The sequence below is a fragment of the Cervus canadensis genome, chromosome 23 (assembly GCF_019320065.1).
Source record: "Cervus canadensis isolate Bull #8, Minnesota chromosome 23, ASM1932006v1, whole genome shotgun sequence".
Lineage (NCBI taxonomy): Eukaryota > Metazoa > Chordata > Mammalia > Artiodactyla > Cervidae > Cervus > Cervus canadensis.
In genome coordinates, this window is record NC_057408.1 from 13,561,178 (window position 1) to 13,585,542 (window position 24,365).

The window sequence follows — 24,365 nt, forward strand, 5'->3', positions numbered from 1 at the left end:
CCGGGTCCCTTCTCTGGGTCAAGAAGGTCCCCTGGAGAAGGGAGTGGCTACCCACTCCAGGATTCCTGCCTGAATTCCATGGACAGAGGAAGCTGGCGGGCTGCAGTCCATGGGGTTGCAGAGTCGGATACCACTGAGTGACAACACTTTCACACGTTTTTCCTCTTACAAGCAGTCACTTCCCGGGTGCTCTGTCTAAACTCACTGGTGTACTTGGAGAAAACTTTCGACAGAGTTTAGTAATAGCAGATTCTCAACGGCTGTGGTTTCCTCCAGGTCAAGGGAGGAATTTGAGCATGGCTCAGACTTTAATCTACCTTAGTATCTTTCTAATTAAAGCACTCCAAGAGCAGGTGGGGAGGAGGGGAGAGAGACAGCCTGTTTGTAAGCTAGGCTTATTATTTTATCCACAGGCATGAGCCCTTGCAGGAAATAGATGACTCTCCCTCAGATTGCACACAACCACATACACTGGATCTTTGCCTAAAATGCTTGCTTTATGTATTTTAAGATCTGCTTTTCACTTTACTAACCTAATATGTTGCTAAAATGGTCTCAGTTTAAAAAGTTAACATTTAGGGTGAAATAAGAAACTTTTCTTGGTCTTCTTTGATCGAGAATGTACTTTCACACTTAATTCCACTTCCACTTTTAAAGATGTGTTGCTTGGGACTTAATACATTCAAGCCATGACCCCTAAATTATTATTTATAATAAACTGCATTTCATCTCCATTGAGAAGCCTTACTAGTAAAGCATCATAGAACTTTACATAAAGGAGAAGCCACAGTTTGTTTCTGTCTGCTATCTTCCTGGTTTAACACAACTCTCCTTACAGGTGTTTTAAAACATTAAAAGACACTTTTTATTTCTCAAAGAAAAGGACCATCTCTAAAAGCAAAACAATAAAGATAAAAATCTATGTTATTCTGTTAAATTATTATATTATAAAATGATTACAATCCCATTTGACTAGGAATTAGGAAATCGCAACAGTGAGGGTCTCGGTTCTGAACCCCAAAGCCAGACTGCGAGGCGATCTCTCCCTAAGCAGTCCTTTGTGTGTGTGTGATGGGGGGAGGGGGTGCTGGGCATCACAGAAACTCCTGGGTGATGACCACACCAGGGTGACAAACGAATGCTCCCTGGGATTGTTTACAAAATCAGATCTTTCATTGCTTTCCCGTAAGATAATTCCCTTGAAAAGACCACCGTGTCTTTAAAAACTTATTTAGTTTATTCCAATGGCCTTTCCACTTGGCCATCCAGTGGAATCTTCCAGAAAGGGAAAATAAACACCCCAGGTGAAATGGGAAAACGAGGTGTTAACCTTCCAAAGCCTTCTCATCTACCTGAATAAAATCCTAAATCCTTGCGATGGCCAGGTCCCCAGGGCCCCAGTGGTGTCTAGCTCCCGCCACCCCTCCCCCAGCAGGCTCACTGACCGAGGGGTTTGGTTTCTTCTCATTTCTTTCAAAGCTATGTAATTTCTTTTTTTAAAATTAATTTTTTTTAATTGAAGGATAACTGCTTTACAAACTGTGTTGGTTTCTGCCAAACATCAACATGAATCAGTCATACTCAAACCTATCTAGTTTCTTTTACATTGAAAGTTGCTCAGTCGTGTCCGACTCTTTGTGGCCCCATGGACTGTCCATGGGATTCTCCAGGCCAGAATACTGGAGTGGGTAGCCTTTTCCTTCTCCAGGGGATCTTCCCAACCCAGGGATCGAACCCAGGTCTCCTGCATCACAGGCGGATTCTCTACCGGCTGAGCCACAAGGAAAGCCCTCTTCTGCGTGCTCAGGGCAGAAGGGCCCATTACCTTAGTTTCCGTTTCCTGAAACCACTTATAAAGACCACCTTTTACAAGCTGCCAACCCTGAGAGGGTATTATGAGGAAAATGAAGGCCATCTTTAGGAAGTGGCAAAGCCAAGATTTCAAACCCAGATTTGTCTGACACTGAAGCTGTACTCTCCTTTTTCAGAGCACACAGACCCTCAGAACTGGAATTACTTGGTTAAGTGTTACTTACCAAAAAGAAGAAAAGATTAAAAAAAAACCAAAAACTGCCATTAGTAACGACTAAAAGTTCTAGTTTAGCCACACTTTTACCAATATTTGGTTACTGAAGATGAAAATATCCAATGTATTAATTATTTTGTATTTTTCATTACCAGCAAGGGTAAGCATATATCCACAGCAGTTTTAAATTCTCTTTTTATGCTTCCGTGTATTGACTCTGCAGGTGGTAGGCGCCCTAGGGCAGAACGCAAAGCATGTAACACATGAAATACTATCACAGATCAGGGCCTTCTTGGGAAATAACCTACTTGGGAAATAACTTATTATCTGAGACCAATGAAGGAAAAAGTAAGTCTACTAAAATATTTCTTTATTTGAGTAAGGTCAATGTCATCTTTTGAATTCCAGCTAGCATCAAATTAACAATCAGGAAAAAAACTCGACAAAATGTCACCTAATTGAAATTAACAATGGATAGAAAACCTTTTTAAACTTTAAAAGAATATATTACACAGGCAACATACAGATCTAAAAAGTTGCAAGTGGTGATTTTACATTAGATCTTATAAATAAAAAAATCCCCAATATAATCATTTGTTCACTATCTCCCTGCAATAAACACATGGACAGGAAAAAGATAATCACATCTTAATATTCACAACTGTCATTTCTGTTCTTTACAAAGACTGTGTCTCTGCAATGCAGCGGGTCAGGCAATCCCTTATTCAAGTAATTTTTGTTTTCCCCAAGTTATCAAAAGTACAATTGTCTGAGATAAAATGTCACAAAAGCCACAATCAGGAAAGGCAAAACGCTTTAGCAGGCAGACTCAAAGATGGGGGTTTTCATGGCTTGACCATGATCTGAAGATGATTTTGTAAGAGCTGCCAACCAAAGTACCGAGGGCCACAGGCAGCAATCTGGGTTTAGTTTGTAGCTGCTGATAAACCAAGAGTTTTGGTGAAAAGAACGTTAAGTAATACATTCTAAGTATAAAGAATCACTGCATATTTGTTAATGTCGCTGGCAATGAAAATACTATGTTAGCTCTCAGCTCAGCTGTAAAGCTACACAAACCTCTGTTTCTTTCCCCACCCCTCACCTCAGTGGTTCTTCACAGCAGCACACTCAGAATCGCCTGAGGCGCCTGCCGAAAAACGATTCTCCGCAGGTCCCACTGCTGAGTTCCGATGCAGGTGGTTGGGAATGGCGCTCTGGAATCTGTGTTCTTAGCAAGCGCTTCAGGACTCAGATGGTTCACAGACCACACTCTGAGAAACACTACTGTCTCTTTAAAACATGACAGAACATTGTGCCCTCATAGTAAAGGTTCAAGCTGAATAAAACATTCAAACAATCAGAACACAAAAAGTACATTAAATAAGAGTATTAACCATTATACAATTGCATGTCTTTTTTAAAGTGGCAGAAGCACAAAGATTTACAGTAAAATTGTAAAATCAACTTTGTTTTAATCCAAGGCACGTGTAAAATACTTGCTGGTGTGAGAGAAGTTAATTCAATTCTATAAAACAGTACAGAAATGAGAGAATCCTGGCAGTGATTGATTTTCCCACATAGCAAACACATTTTTTAAAAAACAGAAATAAACTACTTGAAGTCAGTGATTTTGAGGAAAACAAACCAAATTTCCAACAATAATAACTTGTATGAACCGTCTTACTGAGTGATTTTTTTTAAGCAAAAGGAAAGGAAGAAAGATTTACGCGTGTGTTCTTTTGTCCTAGCTGCCTTCACTTGTATTAGAAATGATCGGAACAATTCCTCTTGAATTTTAGCCTGGAAAATGTACACTGCAGAGATCTACTATTCCTTTAAGTTCAGGCACACGTGGCTCTGGGTTTTTGTAATACTGGATATTCTGCAGCTTTTCATCTCAAGAGGATAGATATCCAAGTCTCACAGTCTACAACTGAAACATTCTTCTGAAGGTATTAATTTTTTTTTCATGGAATAAGAGTAAATTCTGTCATGATGATGTCTCTGAAATATGAATTTCAACATGTTAACACTACAAGAAAAAAAATACCTGTGGAGCAGTTCTGTGTTGAAGTGGTTGTCAGTGTGTGAGTGGTCAATAGAGTATTCTTGCTCAGTGTTCCGGGATAAACGCTTCCGTAAAAGCATGCTAGGACTGTCTGCATGTGCGGCTCTAGTTAGCGACTGCTCTAACGCAGACTCCTTCAGTCTCTGTGTGGGTTTCAGGCAGTCAGTCCAATCAGCAAATAACAACTCACAGCAAATTTCTGAAAGCTGTGAAGAATTAAACAGTACTATTTATAAAACAGTACTATTCTCAGTTCTATGACAAATGAAAGGCATCATTTCAGCTAGCTAGACAAGGGAAAGTAAAAGAGTATTTTGAAGTCTACATCAGCTATGAAAACTAAATTAAATGTCATTTACAGACAGTTTCTATAACACCTAGAACTATGTACAGACTACAGCAACTCCTTCCAGCCTGGCATTTCAAGGTTACGCTTACCAACACGTGCTTCACAATGCCCTTAGTTCTGGCATTAAAACAAATCAGAATTAACACCATTTTTCAGATTTTGCTTTCAGAAACTTTAACACTGCTTCTGCTCCTGCCTTCTGGATTTCGACTAATATGCAGCGTCAGAAACACCGAGCCGCATGGAGGGATGTAAATCTGAAAGTGGTAGGTGCTGTGACCTTAAAATGTCCCCAGAACATGCCATCTGAGGTGAATTTAGATACAAAAGCAGAATGATTTTTGTAATGTTGAACTGACTCTGTTGGAACACAGACAATCAAGAATATGAGCAATCATGAAACGAACATCTCACCAGGCAAAAGACCCGTAAAAACCATTATCAGAGGAAAGTTCTCACCTCAATGGTTTTTCAGGCAAAGAGCAGCTCTTAATTCTCCCCCCAAATTTCCTTTAAAAGTGAAATACATCATTGATGATCAGAAGGGGAAAAAAAATGCTTCAATAAACATATTGAATCCTATTACCCAGATCCTAACACTCAGACAAAATATTTTTTGATTTCAAAGGGAGCTGTATTAGGTTCAAGGACTGTAGCACTGAGTCTTGGAGCAAGAAATTCTGGCCTCTTAAAAAAAAAAGACTTTGGTTACAAAATAAACATGATGGGTAGGTAGCTCTCAGACCTCATACTCTGGGGGCAGGAGGGCAAGGGCGTTTATGCTAAAGACAGAAGCCTCCAACACCGGAGACTTACAGGTCACTTTCATATATGGGATAGGTTCCGCCTTTCTGGTCTTTAACCCTCTGATTTATCAGTATTCTGTGCAGTGGCTGTATTCTACTGGCCAGAAATTCACTGAAATTTAAATAGATTTATGTACTATGCACAAATTTACACGTGGTTGTCTTTAAGGTTTATTCTTAAGTCAATGTTTAAACCAGTTATTTTATACAAAATAATTTAGACTAAAAAGCAATTTAAATACTTAAATTCCATCAAAAAGATATTTTGTACATACATACATGATGTACACATATGAAAATGGCGGTCAAAAGAATTTTTTGGCAGCTGCTTCTTGCTGAGTCCTAAGGAAAAAGAGAGACAAAAAAAAGACCCTGTGAAATTCTGTACCCTTTATAGTGGAATGAAACAGGACTGCTTAAAATTAAAAATGCCTTTTGAAGTATGAAATACATGAAGATACACATGTCCCACACATGCACTCCCATGGGAACTGAAATATTCTTGACATAACATTTGCTTTGTATGAACCTAATTTTATAGGTATTCAAAGTTCCATTATAGATACAGATAACTTTATTGAACATTTCAAATTAAACAGATACAGAAAAATGCTGGATCAACTTTCAGAGACTTACCTGTACATGATATAACCGATAAATAACACCGTCTGTACCACAACGAATATCACGAAGTGCAGTGTAGATAAACACGATGGAAATGGCGGGAGTTCTGGACATTTCGGTCTTTCATTTGATGGCTGTGAGGGAAAAAAATTCTATTGTAATTAGTCAAACCAGTATTTCAGAAAAGGAAATAAATGTGAAATCTTTATAAAATTCATGGTATAGACTCAAATACGTTCATTTTTTCACCCCATAAACATCCTCTTCATTTTCACAACCAAACTTCCTGAAAGAGCAGGTGACGGTGGAGGACCCCTCTTGTGCCCTCGGTCACCGACCTCCCGCCATCATCCAGCTCCTCCCCCGTGACAGTGACCTCCCGCCATCATCCGGCTCCTCCCCCGTGACAGTGACCGTGCCGTCAGCGCCCCCGAGGGTCACGGAGCCCACCCCGGGACACCCCCGGTCACCCCGGCTGCAGTAACTCCCAATGGCAGCCCCGTCCCCTTCGGCGGGCTTCCGGTTCAGACAACTAAGCTCGGCTGCCCTCCACTCACCTGCCCAACAGGAACGGCCCCTTCTCAGCGCTCATCCACCCCAACCTCCTACGTTCAACATCACTGATTAGTTTTTTGGGAAAACATTTCTTTTCCCATTTACACGAGCATTCCTTCTATTATAAAGTGGAAGTGAAAGGCTCAGTCGTGTCCAACTCTTTGCGACCCCATGGACTGTAGCCTACCAGGCTCCTCTGTCCATGGGGATCTCCCCACGTAGGAGGTTGGGGTGGATGAGCGCTGAGAAAGGACCATTCATAAGCAAGTATCAAAAACTAAAATCTGGGGACAAAGATTTCATCAAGGTAACCAGACAAAACAGCTTCAAAGATTAGTTGTTCTCAATACGTTCCCATCGCAGGACAAGGCTCTTCACAGTGTACTTACTACCCACAGCATTAACCTGGCCATTGTAACAAAAGCTGAATTTGGGGGGAAATAACCTCAAACAGAATTTAGGGAGTAGATGACAATGCTTTGGGAGGGAGGTAAAATGGTCAACGAGAAAACTACTGAACCATGTTTAAAAAACCGGAAGGGGAAGAGGCAAACGCTATAACCATTTGTAGATTTCACACGGGTTTTCAAAGCCAATAAATAAGAAAAAACGTACAAGCTCCAGAGGCCTGTTTTCTAATATTGCTTCTTACTTGTGTTAAACTTCAAAAATATGCTACCTATCTTTAACATTTACTGCCTCTCTCCAAAGATGTAGGTGGGACCTACACTAACAAAAAAAACAAAAACAAAAACAAAAAACCCAAACTAATAAAGCAAATAAAACAAAACTTAAAAAAAAGAACCAAGTACAACAGGAAAGTAGCTAGAAAAAAGAAAAATCTTGCCTAAAAAAAGCTGCTCTAAGTCAGCCAGTTTTAGATCTGCACTTCCTAAACAGCCTAGAGAAACATGAATTACCCAGGGCCTGTCTGTCTCACCAATGGGTGCGTCAAGAAACAGCTGCCTTTTTCAAAGCTGTTTAAGGGTATCATTTCTGATAACAAGAGATGTTTCTTAAAAGAGAACTTCTAGGAAAAAAAAAAACGTCTGAGGTTGGGATGGCCCCAGTAACTGGAATAGCAATTTATCTTTTTAAACAATTCTATTCAGTGGGCAATGGAAGCGTGATGTGGAACACGTAGACATCTGGGTCATAATGGAGTCATTCTACCCCGAATATTAAAAGTGAGCATTGGCATCAGTTTAGAAGTTAAAATATTTTCAGTAGAATGTACGTTTGTCCTTCCCAAAAGCAGACTGTGATAATTAATCACAGATGAGCAGAAAGGAGAGCTGACCATGCTTCGCTGCGCTAAGCTGTCGATGTCCCGCTTGACGATGTGCAGGTGCTCCTTGATGTCGTTGAAGTGCTGGGTGGTCTCGTACACGCCCGCCGCCGGCCCCGGGTGCGCGATGCCACTGACCAGTCTGACCGTCTCACTCATGGAGTTCCTGAGACAGAAAGGCCTGTTAGACAGCAGAATCACTAGAAGGATGATTTTTACAGTCACAGATTTCAAAGGGATAGACACATTTCTACGCTCAATGCAACAGAACATTAAAAAAAAACAAGTATTTTAAAAAATTGTCTTCAAAATTGGAAAATAACTTATAAAAACTACATTATTATGCCTTCATCTTTTACTAAGGGCTGTCTAAGCACAGAGAATACTAAATAATTTGTGTTAAAACCAATACTATAAATCGAAGTGAAGAGGAACTAAAGTGAACAGGAACAAAAAGAGCCTCTTGATGAGGGTGAAAGAGGAGAGTGAAAAAGCTCAACATTTAAAAAACTAAGATGATAGTATCTGGTGCCATCACTTCATGCAAAATAGAAGGGGAAAAAGTGGAAACAATGACAGATTTTATTTTCTTGGGCTCCAAAATCACTGTGGATGGTGACTGCAAGCATGAAATTAAAAGACGCTTGCTCCTTGGAAGGAAAGCTATGACTAACCCAGACAGTGTATTAAAAAGGAGACACATTACTTTGCTAACAAAGGTGAGTACAGTCGAAATTATGATTTTTCCAGTAGTCATGTACAAATTTGAGAGCTGGATCATAAAGAAGGCTGAGCACTGGAGAATTGATGCTTTTGAACTGTGGTGTTGTAGAAAACTCTTGAGAGTCCCTTGGACAGAAAGGAGATGAAACCAATCAATCCTAAAGGAAATCAACCCTGAATATTCACTGGAAGGACTGATGCTGAAGCTGAAGCTCCAATACTTTGGCCACCTGATGCAAAGAGCTGACTCAGTGGAAAAGACCTTGATGCTGGGAAAGACTGAAGGCAGGAGGAGAAGGGGACGACAGAGGATGAGATGGTTGGATGGCATCACCGACTCGATGGACATGAGTTTGAGCAAACTGTACATGAGTTTGAAATACTGTAAGGCTAGAGGCAAAAGGAGCTTCACATAAACCCATCAGTAAATATGTTTCCTATAGGGATATGGTTTAATACTTTGAAGTCACTCTATATAAACTTTATGCACACTAAAACTGAACCAATAAGTGAACACATTGTAGAGACTAAGAACCAGGTTCCTCCTTGCTGGAGAGAGGATGCTCAAGCTGGGACAGGAGGAAGGCTAACATCAGCCCTGCAGTGTCTGGTCCAGTCTAACCAAAATCCAGTGTCTGGATGATCTCCTGGTTTCTTAATACAAGAGGAGTGTAAGGGATACAAATATACTCAAAGTATCTTTCCCCAAATATATGTTTATTAACCACCAAGGGAAACTGGGAAGAAACTACAATATACAAATGATCACAGCCAACGTCACCAGCAGTAAGACATATCAACATCATGAACATGATGCACCGCTGTATTCTCGTTAAAAAGTGCAGAACTTCCATCTGATCCTGAGGAAGTATCAGACAAACCCAAACCGATGAACCAAACTGGCCCAATGAACTGATCAATGCTCTTAAAAACTGCCATGGTCATAAAAGACAAGGAGAGATAAACTATTTCAGACTGCAGAGGTCAACAGAGAAAACTAAATGCAATGTGCAATCCTGGATGGGATCTTCGAATGAAAAAGGCATTGGTAGAAAACTGGTGAAATTTGAGTAGGCTTATTAGTTCAGTTAATAGTACCAAACCAACATCAAATTCTTTGTTCTGACAATTGTACCGTGGCTACATAACATGGTAACATCAGGAAGTGAAGTGAGGGATACACTGGATATATATGATGGATATATGTCCTTTATTTTCTGCAATGTCTAAAATTAGATCAAAACATTTTAAAAAAATGTTATACTGATCTGGTTTCTACTTCTAAAATAATCTAACTATTCATTTAGCATTGTACATGTTTTAATCATGAGTTCAAAAAACTTTTTGAAAAAGATTTTTCAAATATACCAAACAGTACAACTGAAAGAAATACAAATTTGCAGCTAGCTTTAACTTGTAGGTGTTAAATGCTATCACCCTCTGCTTAACCTCGTTCAGTTTAATTTTCCAGTTCCGAAGAACTCACCTTAACATTCTAGCTTGTCAAGGGTTGTACTGGCTGGGACAGTTCTCTAATGTGTTAGCCTATGACATGTGGCATGCTGGCTGTTTCTCTGCTTCAGGCATTGAATGCTGTGAATCATCTGGGAAGGGAACCCTTTTAAAAACCCTACCATTCAGCGTTACAAGGACACAGTGTCTCCGCAGCAACTCTCTGCCCAGTCTCTCTTACAGCACAATACAGAATGAAAAGAGGCACTCACACGAAGCACCCTTCCTTCACGCTGGCTTCGTTCCATCGCAGAGAAGCCCCTGCATCAGGTATGCCTGTCTCACAGCCCTGTAATACTGGGCATGCTTATTCCTCTAGTTAGTTCCCAGGACTGTTATGTATTGTATTACCCATATTCTTTTTATTTTGTTGTTGTTTAGTTGCTAAGTCGTGTCCGCCTCTTTTGTGACCCCAGGACTATAGCCCGCCAGGCTCCTCTGTCCATGGGATTCTCCGGGTAAGAACACTGGAGTGGGCTGCCGTGTCCTTCTCCAGGGGATCTTCCCGACCCAGGGACTGAGCCCGAGTCTCCTGCACTGGCAGGCGCATTCTTTACCACTGAGCTGCCTGGGAAGTTCTTCTGGATTTTACAAATGCACAAATGCTATCAAACAACTGTGACTAACATTTTTTCTCTCCCCTTGAAAATGATAAAGCTTTCTTTTCTAGCTGGGAACAATTAAAAGATTTAGACATGTTCGCTATATATGAAAAGTCCCTACTCTACACTCCCCTACTTAGAAATAATCCAGAACGTGATTCTTACTCATGGAGGAGCTTACAGCAGGGACATGCCTGCACATCTAGAGAAGTCCTGGGTTCAGGATAAAGGTATCACACAGCACTCAGACAGGACTTTGTGTACTTACTTCATTTCGTTTACTTGTCTCAGAATCTCATGCTGAGTGTTCACAACAGTATCCAGTTCTTGCTGAAAGGTCTGGAGGAAAAACACAAGATGACCAGCCAGCCCGAGAGCCCCGACTCCAGCGAGCACACCGTGTAACACCCAGACAGCTTCTGCCTCCTTCCTGCCGCTCCTCCACCCCAGGCTCCTCCCCTCACCAAGGCACCTCCGCAGACCTGGCAAGCTCACCTGTCCCGGCTGCCCCGGGGCTCCGGCTCCTCTCTTAGCGATCTCCTCTGTCAGGGAAGAGACGTATCTTCTCTGTTCATCAAGAATCATATCCAACTGTCGGTTTAACTGCTTGATTTCAAGATGAATACGATTCTGTCCTTCAAAGATCTGTCTCAGCTCACGGTCTCCTACGCTCTCAAATATTTCATCCGCTGAAAAAGTAATCACAAATCAAAAATCATCATAAGAGTCACCCACACATAACGTGGTTTTCGAATTACTGTAAGTGACCAAGTTCCAACCTCCACTAAACGAAGAACACAGTTGTTACGGTCCTTCCTGTGTCACAAACATGCATGTAACTGATTCAACCCTGATTCAATTACTAATTGTTTTCGCCACCTCTGATGGCTGATTATTTATAACTTAGGTCTGAATTTTTTCATCTAAAAATTATTTTCCCTTTTAAATAGACTGTGTGATTCTATTTACAGGGGTTGGCAGAACTAATCTAATTTCTTAATAGGAATCAGAATAGTGGCTGTCTCTGTGGAAAGGTGGCTGACTTGATCTGGGGCAATAAAAATATTCTATACACTCATCTGAGTGGTGGTTAAAATTTGTCAAAATTCATCAAACTATTCTCTTAAAATCTGTGCATTTTACTCACATAAAAGACTAAGAAACGGAGCTGAAAAGTTTTAATTTCCCTTTTATTTCTGACCATGCTGAAACCATATAACTGCAAACACTTACTACAACAAGCTTCAGGATATACTTAAAAATCATATGTGATATGTAAAAAAAAAAAAAAAATCCAAGGAAAAAACAGAATTTATTTTTCATTTTTATCTTCATTAAATCTGAATAACACTGTTACTCATTTAGATTAACACACTACTTAGTTCAAAAGCTAGCCCCAGGCTTTATTAAGTATGTCTGCTTAGTCAGTAAGCCACGTTCGACCCTGTGTGACCCCATGAACTGCAGCCTACCAGGCTCCTCTGTCCACAGTGTTTCCCAGGCAAGAATCCTGGAGTGGGCTGCCCTTTCCTTCTCCAGGGGATCTCCCCGACCCAGGGATCGAACCCGCATCTCCTGCACCGGCAGGCAGACTCTTTACCGCTGAGCCACCAGGAAGCCCTTGTTAATTAATTACAGCCTTGATCATCTGTGCTGATGGGAAACTGAGATCATAAAAGCTCGCAGATCATAGAGTCATTCTACTTGGCATTATCTTGTTTGTGACATGGAGCCCATGTAAGTTCTCAGTTACACTAGTTTAGACTAATATTTCAAAATTTTCAACCTTTAATGTCCAGAATTCTGAGTAATAAGGGCAGATATTCACTTCACATTACTCTCCCAAGTCTCAACAGTTTTCAAATACTAGCTTTGTATCAACTAAGGTAAGTGTGTGCCACTAAAAAGGAAAGAAACCCACCCCGGACAGTTGGATTCAGCAAGCGTGTACTGAGTCTCAACTACCGCGCCAGCACGACCGCTGTCTGCGGGCCCGGGGGGGACACAGCGGGGCACGCGGGGAGCCTGCAGTCCGAGGGCTCCCTGTTCGTCCTTCACCCGGCCCTCCCGGCTGCCCGCTTCTCTAGGCGACACTCTTCCGGGTGAAAGCATCGATCTCCAAGCCCTTTAGAGATTGCAGACTGGCTTAAAAGTCATTTCCAGGAAGTACTTAGAGTGTGACAGATAAGTGAGCACAGGTAAGATGAATGAAGCGCTGGGGACTCAAAAGGGCCGCGACCATCGCTGCAGCGGAGGCCGGCTCGGCTCCAACTTACTAGGATGCCCTTGAAGGTCGGGGTGGTCCTTCTGGAATTCCTCTTTTTTTTTATCCAGCTCTTGTTGAAAGTGCTCAAATTCCTCCTGGTACTTTTCTTTCTCTTTTTCAGAAATTTCTTTATCGACTGTAGGCTTGTTTGGAGTTTAAGAATAGATCATTAAAAAAAAAAAATTAAAAAGTAAGAAAGTGATAAGCCTCGATATATGTTCTTTTTTCTCATTTTAACTACTCCACCACTAGGTGAAAGGTTAATTTCCTCTTGTTATTAATACTATGACAAAAAATAATAATAGCCACTACCATTTACTGAGTGCCTGCCAGAAGTGCACTGCCTTTAATGCTTACAACGTCAAGGTGGCCAGCACAAGCATCTGTTTTACTAGCGAAGGAATGGCATGTACGGAGCTTAAGCAACTCACACAGGTCGTAACAGCAATCATTAGTAGAAACTAGATCTGAGCCCGAGTTCATCTGCTCAAGTTTGCAGCTATGAGGCAACACCACTAAATTACAAGTGAGCTTTCTGAGAAAAATAAGTGTACTCACTGGCTCTTTCCCAGGCTCGGTCAGTTGGAAAGTCAGAAAAGAAAGAACATCATGGTCATCTACAAATTAAAGGAAAAAAAAAACCAAAAAACTGAAAAACCTCCACAGTTGATCATTTTTATGGTTGTGAATTTACAGACATATCTTTCTTTAAAATAATGAAAATTAGCTCTAATTTCGTAAAGGCAATGGTGCTCTGTGAGCTTAGAGACAAAAGTTCATCTGAAAGACTTACACTAGAACTAAGCAAGAATTTACTTTCTTAAACCCTAAACCAGAACATCTAACGTGTTTACCAGGTTAACGTGTTCAACGTGTTATGGATGTTTAATACCCGATAAAGGGAATGAACAAAGTGTCAATGCAAGCGCAAACTCCTACTCCCGGCATTAAGATCCTCCTTTATTTTCCCACAAATCTCCTCATGGACCGTGTCCCAGTCGTGTGAGACAGAAGCCTGTCCTTCAGGTATTTCCTGTTCCCATCTGTTTCTGAACCTTTCTTACACACTCACCACCCTGAGCCTTACTTTCCTGTTTTAAACAGGACACTGCTCTGTCCTGGCCTACTGGGAGACCCGATTTATCCATGTTGTCCTGGTGTTACTAAGAGCATCTCCTTTCACTACCAAAGCATCTCAATTAGATAATATGATTACTCTTCTGTACCTCTTTTGTATTTGTTTCCCTCATACAGCAGATACTAGCAATTTTATTTCACCTGAAATTGTTCATTTCAAGCTGGCTGAGCTAAAAACAGCTCACAGATCAAATGTGGAGCTACCATACTCATCCTGGCTAGTGTCACACCCACAAACGAGACATGAAAATCAACTGCGGCAATCTCTTTGCTTTCTGCTACTTTTATGGAGATTAGATACATAGCCAGATTAAAGAGGAAACTGAAACACCACAGGGTGGGTTGGGTAATGTTAGAAGTCACGCAGTGTTAATAGAGCCCTGGACCCAAGGGGCAGAAATCCAACCTAGTCCTGCCTGGGTCTGATTTATTGGCCACATGATCTTTAGAAAGCCCTTAAATCCAAGATTTGGCAAAGCCACCTAAAAATAGAGTAAATATGATCTATCCTCACTCTCTCTCCCCGCTTCCCGGTGCTATTGAAATGATAAATTCACATAATTGGAAATAATAAGACTACTATACAAAACGAACACAAGATGGTATTAACATCTAACGGTAAGTTCATTTATCACCACATATGAAAAAGATACGGTAAGTACATCTTTAAAGTTCAGTCCTCAGTAATATTTCCTCAGGCAACCAAATTCATTTAAATGTGCTGTGACAACTCTCAGGGTCCTAAAACACTAGGCGATCAACCTTTTAAATATGTCTCCTTCACTATAAAATACTGCACCCAGACTGCTGCTCTGATGTACATAATTGTATGTGGCCCCCAGCCAGCTGTAAGCCTACAGAAGAGTGAGCAGCCCCAAGAGACCAAAGGCCTGGCCCTACTGATCATGGGAAGGTTGTAACTTGTCTCAAAAGGTTAAAAGTAAACAAAGCTACCCATTTCCAAACTACACGATTCCTAGTAAGATTCAGTTCACAAACTCTTAATGTTAGAAGACGGCGAGGTCTTACCTGCAAGACCTCCAGTGGCAGCAGATATTCCAAAATGCCCCTGGGCGGGGATGATCATATTTTCCACTTTGGCGCAAAATTCATAATCGTTTTTATCTGGTGTGAAGCCATTATTGATCATTACCTAGAAAGACACATTGCAGGTTAGAGCTTTTACAAAGATCTTGTAAAATGAATCTCACGCAGTCGGCTTACGACGATTTCATCTTTGTACCTGGTCTAATCACTGTCAAAGGGCCATCAGCTTCAAATCGTAATGCTGTACACCTCAAACTTAGAGAGTGCTGTGTGTCAATTACATTTCAATAAAACTGGAAGAAAAAATAAGCACTAGAGGAGAAAAAAAACACTTAAGAGAGTCTCAGAGAGACGGATCATTACAGAAAGAAGTCTTGAACTAGTATGTTCAAGAAGCAGCACGCCTCTGCCAGGCCGAGGACAGGAGGGCGCATCACAGGAAGTGACCGCAGCCAAGGGCCGGGACCACCGAGCCACAGCCGGCTGTCCTGCCAAGGCGCTCCAAGACGGATTCTTCAGGACGCTGGCTCTACAGACATTCACAGACGCTAGGGGAAAGAGCACCCCACGGTCCAGTAAGCCTGAAGAATGAGCGGCGTAACAGAGGCTTCTTTATTCCAGGACTTCCCACAATCTTGACTCTGCTCGATGCACAGTCCCACCGACCTTATCTGACTGGGGAACTATTTTGTGGGCACCTGCTGCAGGATGACTGCTATCGTTTCGGGAACTGCTGGCAGGGCTGACGGCCTCTCTGTGTGGGGCTGTACACGCACCCTCCCTGGGACCTGTGAATTCAAGTGTTGGGTCTGCACTTGCCACGGCTGGTGTCAGGGCTCCGCCACGTGAAGGTACGCGTGACCCAGTGATGTCCCCGATGAAACTGCACAGCGCGCACTATGTGTAACAACTCCAGTGGAACGCAAATCTAAGTCAGTCATAACAGACTGGACACTTGCCTCGATTCTGAGGTCTCCAAATCAGTTTGGAATTTAAGACTGAGCCAGTACAAAGTTTCCCAAATGACTGTCTTTTTCTGAGTTTACACAAAGGAGTGCAAGGCTAGCTCATGATTCAGGGAAAAGAAAAACGTAAGCAAGGTATCCTTTACTTATAAGTATCATATGACCAGATACTGACAGCACCTTTAAAAAAGCAGAGTTCACGTGGTACCAGCGACCTTAGTTATCCTAACCGCCTGCCAGGTCCTGTCCACCTAAACATTACCTCAAACCCAATTCATCTACATGGCTCAGACAGCAAAGAATCTGCCTGCAATGCAGGAGACCTGGGGCTTGATCCCTGGTTCAGGAAGATCTTCTTGATAAGGGAATGGCTACCCACTCGAGTATTCTTGCCTGGAGAATTCCAAGGACAGAGGAGCCTGGCAGGCTACAGTTCATGGGGTTGCAAACAGTTGGACACAAGTGAACAAATGCGTGACTAACACTTTCACTTTCTTCTTTCATGCTCATTGCAGCATTCTTTGCAACAGACTAGATATAGAAGCAACTGAAATAATCAACAGATGAATGGATAAAGATGTGGTAGGTATGAACCATACAAGAAAATACTGCTCAGCCATAAAAAAGAATGAAATCTTGCCATCTGCAACAACACAGGAGGGCCTAGAGGGTGTTATGCTAGGGAGAGCAGACCAAGACCAGTGCTTCAGGATTTCACAGAACAAAACAGAAACACAGTTACAGATGCAGAGAACTGGGCTGCCAGAGGGGAGGGGGCTGGGGGGGAGGAGAGAAGTAGGGCAGGGAGATTAACAGGGAGAACCTCTAGTTGCTAAACAGTCACAGGTATGAGATACAGTCGGGGAAACAGCCAGGAATCATGAGATACCTTTGTACAGTGCCAGATAACCAGATTCCCACCGCCATCATTTTGCAATGTACAGAAATGGCAAATCATTACGCTGTATACCAGGAGCTGACATAGTGTTTGTTACAGGTCAATTTCACTCCAAAAACAAACAAAATCATAGCATTGGATTTACGGATACCAGCAGTAGGGGGGTGGGGGTGGAGAAGTGGATGAAGACAGTCAAAAAGAATAAACTCCCAGTTATAAGATAAACAAGCACTAAGGATGCAATGTACAATGTGGAAAGTACAGTGAACACGGCTGGATGTTACACCTCAAAGTGCTTAGAAGAGTAAATACTAAGGATTCTTAGTGTAAAAAACTTTTTTTTTTTTGTCAAGTTTAAATTTAATGACTTTGGTATTAACTATACACATACTAGTAAGTGCTAAGACTTAAAATCTTCCGGTTCAGTTGTGACTCCAGACAGGATCCAGAGAGGAGTTCTAAAAATCTCTTCTCTGGGTTTTATGAAGACTTTCTTTACCCTCCTGTGTTAGCCTCTTAAGGCACTGCGTCAGCCTTAAAAAGGCACTGGAAAGGGCAATAAAAAACTCTTTTTTGACACTACTATTTATTTTTTTTTAAACATGTGTAGCCTTATCTTAGTTTGGAAATCATGCACAAAATATGATCTAATAGAAAATTTTAACCTAATAAAAAAAATGAACACTCTCAGGCTGAATTTTTTCAAGGAAAAAAATATTTTCTATTGTCTTTCACTTTCTACCTACATGAGATGATAGATATTCACTGAACTCATAAGTGCACTCATCACCTCGTGGTATATGTAAGTCAAATCATGCTACACACTTCCAACTTCTACAATGCTGTGTCAATTCTATCTCAACGGAACTGGAAGGAAAAAAAGGGAGAAACCACATGTAAAGGACCAAGCCACACTAAGAGTCCCACTAAGAGTCAGTCTAAATCTCCCTGCTTCTTGTTTCTCCCACAAACACCGTTAGAAGACCACCGCTGCCTCGGTCACCGTCCTGAACCGGGACCTGCTCACTCCACACTCCTGCTAAAACCCTGCGTGCGGTTCCTTACAGGACGCACTGCACCAGGCGGCTGAGGCTCGCTGCTGCCAACCTTCCCAGCTTACCTTCCACAGCTCCCCTCGCCTGCAGCCAGACCAACTACTGGCCTTTCTCAAATGTTTCAACAGTTCTGACGCCTGTTTGCTCTGCCTGGAATATGCACCCCACCTAGGAGCCTCCTCCTCCTCCCTCCAGGTGCAGCCCCACTGAGAAGCCGCTCCTGACCGTCACCGCCCTCCCGGCAGAGTCACAGGGCTCTGCCCTCTGGGTCCCCAGTGGTCTCCCTGTTGCAGTGCTGATCACACAGCGTAGTTAACACGACATGAGCGTGGTGTTCATAAGGTCGCCTCCATCAGACAAGCTCTTTGGAGAAAATGACCTTGATCTCATTCATATTTGCGCGGCACACAGCAATACGCCTAGACATTCACTGACTAAATGCAAACCTGCTGTCAAGTTTGACAGCACACGACACGTGACAACGTGTGACACGTAAACCGAGCTTTGAAGCCACTTCTCACAGAGCAGCGCTGATGAGCTTGTGAACAACACCCAATTTAAAACGCGCTAGTTTCCATCGGCAGAAGCACACGAGAGGACTGGCCATCGGACTGTCTCTACGAGCACGTTACTTACTGTCAGGGTTTTCTGGTAGTACGTGATCTTTGCCCGGACAGGATAGGGTTTGTTACGAAAGTCCCTCTGGCAACTTGATAAAGCTTGGTTAGCACCATCACTATAGCGTGAGGGAAAGGAAGACAAGAAATTTAGGGAAGTTTCCTGGTATTTTAAAAACTCACTATTTAAAACAATTAATGTCCAGCAACATCAAAACCTGTATCAAGTTATGACAAAGTTTGGGGTATCTGAAGTTATCTATGCAGAAGACACCAAGTTGACACGTGAGTTTTCCCTGAGACTCGGGTCAGGAGTCTGGACGAGGAGCCAATGTTAGCGTGGCTGCAGATTTTTCCTCTGCAGAGTCAGAGTCACATACGGAGCTTTAAAAAAATGCAGACTCCTCAACTCTGCCCTCAAAGCTGAAGCAGAATCACAAGGGAGAGGCCTTGGACTGCTAGTTTAAATCGCTCAATAGGTGGTCATGATGAAGTATCAGAGTTAAACATCACTAAGGCAGGAAAGTAATTTTTCTTGCATTTTACAGACTGGCTGAAAGGTAATGCCCCCACAACCATGTGAAAATTAAAAATGTACAAGCCTAATTCACACACATTATAAATACACTAAACTCTCAAAAGCTCTGTAACCCACTGAAAATCTTCTCAATACAGCAATACCAGGACTGAACAAGGAGGCATAAATTGCTTACTCATTAGGGTGGTTAAGGTTCCAAACTTTATTTTTTAAAGATCCCTTTGAATAAAGATGAAAAAACATGACTATTGCATCACTGAGAGTCAGGAATGTTTCATATATCTTTGAAGGTATATACAATTTTAGGTTAACAACAACACATTATTATGTTTGAAGTGGAGGTAGTCCACAGAAGGAACTTTACAACAATACCAGAGTAAAATAAGACCTTCCCATTAAGTTACAAAAACACCTCAAGGAAAAGAATAATCTTTTTCATCTAGAAAATGTTCAGATTTGAAACAATATATTTTATAAGGTTTCCAAAAAGAAACTAAAAATTGGAATACTTGTAAAAAAAATACACTTACTTTTGATGATCATAATGGATTTGTCCATTGTTGCCTATAATCAGTATTGCAGGATTATTTTTCTAAAAATAAGGAGAATGTATTTGTTTTAAAATCCTTACATCAAAGAAGTACAGATTATTCTGGGTGTGCTATAAATTCTCTAACACCTCTAAAACACCTAGGATACTGTGAGCATGGAACTAGTGTGGGATTTACGGGAACTTAGTAGCAGGAGAATTAACACGGCCCTAACACCGAAGGAGTCCATTGTTAAGACTCTCCTGTTAAACTGCTACTTAAGACCTCTGATAACCCACAGACTAGCAGCAGAAACAATGACCACAGTCTTAGGGCTGCTAAAGCACAAGTTAACGTTTCCAGCTCATAAGTACATTTTGTCCTTAACTGTTCTGGAGAAATCAGGCTGATCAAAGAGAGTGATTACCAGGTATAAAAAGGTATCAGTAAGTGAGCTAATAGTAGCAATGCACAGGTTTTCATGAAAAAAGCAGTAACAATCTGAATCACTACTGGTCTCACTGTCTGCATCTAAAGGACTCAAGCTGATCCTCAAAATCATTAAGCATAAACAAGGTCCGGGGGAGGTGGGTCCTGAAAAGTTCTCAGACTTAAGGTTCCATTGTCACCTCAAGTTGGAATAAGAAAAACCATGAACTTCTAGCTTTCCATTTATAAATTCCCAGCTATATAAAGATTCAAGTCCTCTGCTATAAAGCTGACAAAAGTGTCAAATAAACTATATTGTTCACAGACTAACTTTGTTAGCAAATACATTTAAAGTGGGTAACAGTCCTGAAAAACACCATACCTTTCCATCATTGTCAAAAGAATCAAAAAATATTCCTACACCATTCCACATATCAGCTGATCCAAACACAGGCCCCTCCAAGCCTTGATTCTCCGTATACCAAACTGCCTGTAAATATATAACAGGGAACATTTAGAGACTAGTGGTATATGCATCTATGTAAATTTTCCAAGTTAAAGAAATTACCATACCAGGCCATCAGCTCCAATGCGACCTCTTCCAGTCACTCGAAACGTCACCTCAAGTTCCCAATTCTCAAAGGCTGCTTTTGTCTTTGTCCACACTGATCCTCTTTGGCTTTTTAAAGATGGTGCTATTCGGATTTGATCCGAACTTGGAATAGCATCTAGAATAGCAATCAGGGAAGAAAAGCTTTATGTTATAATTAGATAAAACTCAATGAATCATCAACAAACTGTTATATATACCTAAAGAGATCTAACTTTAATTCAGTCGCCTGTACAGTAATTTGTTAGGGAAAAATTCCATGCTGACAATTTCAACTTTTAAATTTTAGGGGTGTTTAATACCCCTCTATCTTTGAAAAACGTGATATCTCTGCAAAAAACAAACAACAAACCTTAAAGCTGCAACTAACCACTAAAAATTCAAGGGGTAGGAGGGAAGAAATTACAGCTTGAAAGGCAAATCAACTATTTGATTCTTATGATAATCTTTCTCAAATACCTCAGAAATTCATATATTTCCTTTTTTAAAACTTTGGTGTATTTTTTTTACCAGTGTACAAATGTTAGAAAGCTCAAATAGTGTGAAAAGCACATACCACTAGGAATCAAGAGACCTATTCCTAGTCTCACTTCAGCTGTGTGCCTTTGAGCAAATAATTCTCTTACTCTCTTGGGTTCACCATATATTCACCTGTAAAATGAAGGGGCTGGGCTCAATCATTTATATACACCCCAAAAGTTACATGCAGAATTCTGAGCATGTATACTTTCTTCTGGAGAGACGGTCAACTGAATTTCCAGTCAACATACAGTTCTTCAGCATCAGGAGATTCTCAGAGAGAACAGGGACACGATGGTCTGTGTCTCCATCCACTTACTAGCTGTTTGCTCGTAGGCAAGTCACTCCATTTCTCCAGCAACTTCACAGGCATGTAAGTGCTTATATAAGCGCATGTAAATATTTCAATAAATGTTAGCTATTCCTATTACTGGACTGTGCTCATTCATTCAGTTGTGTCTGACTCTTTGCTGCTCCATGGACTGCAGCCCTCCAGGCTCCTCTGTCCATGGGATTTTCCAGGCAAGAATGCTGGAGTGGGTTGCCATTTCCTCCTCCGGGGGATCTTTTCCACCCAGGGATCAAACATGTCTCTTGCATCTCCTGCACTGGCAGGCGGATTCTTCACCACTGTGTCACCTTATTGGACGAGTAATTATCAAAGCGCCTACGAGTCTAACTGAACAACCGGAGCACACCTTCCTGGAAGTGAACCAGTTCTGACATCCTGACGTCCACGCTGGGACATAAGCCTATTGTCTCTTTACAGGTAGGAAAACTGACAGGAAAGACAAGCTGAGATCCTTTAGAGAGTTTAGCTGCCATCTGCCACCATCACCTGCAGAACGTAAACGTCCGGCGCAGTCCTCTCAGAAAAAGCACCTGACAGAGAGCCAGAAGAGCCGGATCTGAGTCCTATCCTACCGACACTAGCTACGCAACCTTTGCCAAGAATTTTTACCTTTCTGAATGTTAGGTGTTTCACCTATAAAACAGCCAGCACCTGCCTGACCTACTAGGGATCTAATCAGAGCATGAAGAAGGTGAAAGAGCTCTGACCGCTCCAAAGGCTGACAACTTGCTGTTATCATTTTTGCCCTTATGGACCTGAGGATGTGTACTGACAGTACAAAAGGACATTAGAGTTAAGAAAAAGAAACACCATAGATTTGGTCTTAATTTGAGGATGATGTAAGGGGATATGTTTAAACTAAATCTTAATAATGGATCTCAGGGCAAAATGAAAAGGGAAAAATGATGAATGGAGTTAAGGAAAACTGTGAGACGGTAAAAATCACAGTGATAAAGCAAGAGATATCCAGAGCGATGATTCCCAGAGTCAACAGAAAAGTCACTGCTAAAATTCTGAACTCCTTATTTCAAATTCAATCTAGCCATACAATTTTCATTCACCCAGGTATGTGGTATTATGTGGTATTTCTCCAGCAGAAAAGCTTAGTTGGTTATAGGTTCTGAAAAGAAGGTCAATGTAACTAATTTTAGCAGTTGATTTAACATTCCTAATTGGCTGATGTATGTGGTGTGAGTGAGAGAAAAAGTGTAAGAACAAGACAATGGAGAAATGCAGAAGTGAAAAACGTAACACGTTTATCACCACTATTGAAAAACTCAGCATCATTTCAAGAAGAACAAAATTCCCCCACACTTGTGTTTGGGACACCTGCGCCAGCTCTGTTACTAACAAGGCTAGGTTGGTAACAAATGCCCGGGGACAGGCTTTTGAGGAGCGGGTATACAGTAACCCTGCGCAGTGAAAGAATAATTGCACTCTCCTCCACATACTTAATGACTTGGTCATTAAGTCTAACTGAAATTTCTACCTTTTAATTATACATTAATTTCAAGGACATAGCTCTTCCTAAAAGTGTACTTTGTAAAGCAGGGATTACTTTCTAGAAATGAAACATTTTGTTTCAAGTGCTGGACAATCTAAAAGAATGCATGCAAGCCTTACATGAAGGACCGCTCATGACACTCAAAGATGGAATTCACACTGCCAGTGCTTCCCACCCCATAGAAAGGCATTTGCCACTTGTTTCAAAGGTTGCATCTGATGGTCACTGAGCAGTTTACAGAAGCCAACTGCCACGTTTTAGGCGGCCGTGACACATCAGCTCTGGTACAGATAGGTTTTCTCTCACTTGTGTGAGCAGGGAGCAAGGTTCTCTTACCACGGCCGGGGCTTCACAGCGCCACATACACAAGATGAATAAAACACTGGGCACAGGGTATTTCAATCTCCCATGCCAAAAAAAAAAAAACACCACTAAACATGAAACAGCTGTACATAGTGCTAGTTTTTAGACTCAAGTTCTCAATCGATACCTCGCATCCCTTCTTCTATTAAATGAAGCTAACTATAAACGACATAATGTGCTAATGCAAGAGAAAAAATCAAAGAGCACACGACGTCCCTGAGAAAGGCAAATTTAAGGTACAAGTTCCAGCGGGGTGAGAAGCATGTCCTCCGACATGAAGACTTCGAGATCGCTCTAAAGCCAACACGGGCCATCCCTGCAGCCGTCAGGGGACACCGGGCACTCAAGTGGAGCATCAACCTCGGCCGACCCCGGGGGGGAGCAGGGGCGCAGGTCCAGGCTGGGGCCGATCGGAGCGGGGGGACGGGGGCGCGGGACGTCTCCCCGGAGCCGCGGCGCTGGGGTGAAACGCGACGCCTCGAAACGAGCTCAAGTGAGCGCAGCAAGAAAGGAAGAGCCCCGAGACCGAACACAAGGAGCGCGGGGCATCGGAAGGGAGCACGGCAGGAGGGGGGGTGGGGAGGGGGGACGGGGTGCGGATCGGGGGCCAGCGGATCTGGGCTGGCCCGCGCGCCCAGGGCGCGGAGGAGCGCGGAGAGCACGGAGGGGCCCGGGCCGCCCGCTCGTCCCGCTCACTGCCCGCCCGCCCGCCCCGCTTACTGCCCGCGTGGGCCCAGAAGGGCACGCTCCCGTCGCTCTGCACCAGGTGCGGCCCCTTGAAGCTGTACTTGTACTCGAAGCGGCGATGCGGCGGCGCGGCCGGGTTGTCCGTGGCGCCCGCCGCCCCGGGGCCGCCTCCCGCGCCGTCGCCGCCAGCGGAACGGCAGACGCACAGCAGCAGAACGTAGAGCAGCGGCCGCGCCGCGGCCCGGGGACCCCGCCGCCTGGACCCCGCCATCTTGGACTCTGGGAGAAGGCGGCC

At 42.4% G+C, this 24,365-nt stretch overlaps 1 protein-coding gene and 1 non-coding gene across 2 annotated transcripts; both read right to left on the reverse strand.

Moving 5' to 3' along the window:
- Nucleotides 1-2,377: 2,377 nt before the first annotated feature.
- On the reverse strand, nucleotides 2,378-24,365 carry LMAN1 (lectin, mannose binding 1). The gene is made up of 13 exons (XM_043444003.1): nucleotides 24,104-24,365; nucleotides 20,609-20,763; nucleotides 20,418-20,525; nucleotides 19,607-19,668; nucleotides 18,558-18,657; nucleotides 14,986-15,109; nucleotides 13,378-13,436; nucleotides 12,830-12,962; nucleotides 11,049-11,242; nucleotides 10,822-10,892; nucleotides 7,729-7,882; nucleotides 5,886-6,007; nucleotides 2,378-5,591 (listed from the first exon to the last, which is right to left on the reverse strand). The coding sequence occupies exons 1-13, from the start codon at nucleotides 24,339-24,341 to the stop codon at nucleotides 5,555-5,557; spliced, it is 1,557 nt and encodes a 518-aa protein (XP_043299938.1). The 5' UTR covers nucleotides 24,342-24,365; the 3' UTR covers nucleotides 2,378-5,554.
- On the reverse strand, nucleotides 17,291-17,413 carry LOC122425920. The gene has a single exon (XR_006265069.1). It is a non-coding gene; the product is annotated as a small nucleolar RNA SNORA26 (small nucleolar RNA).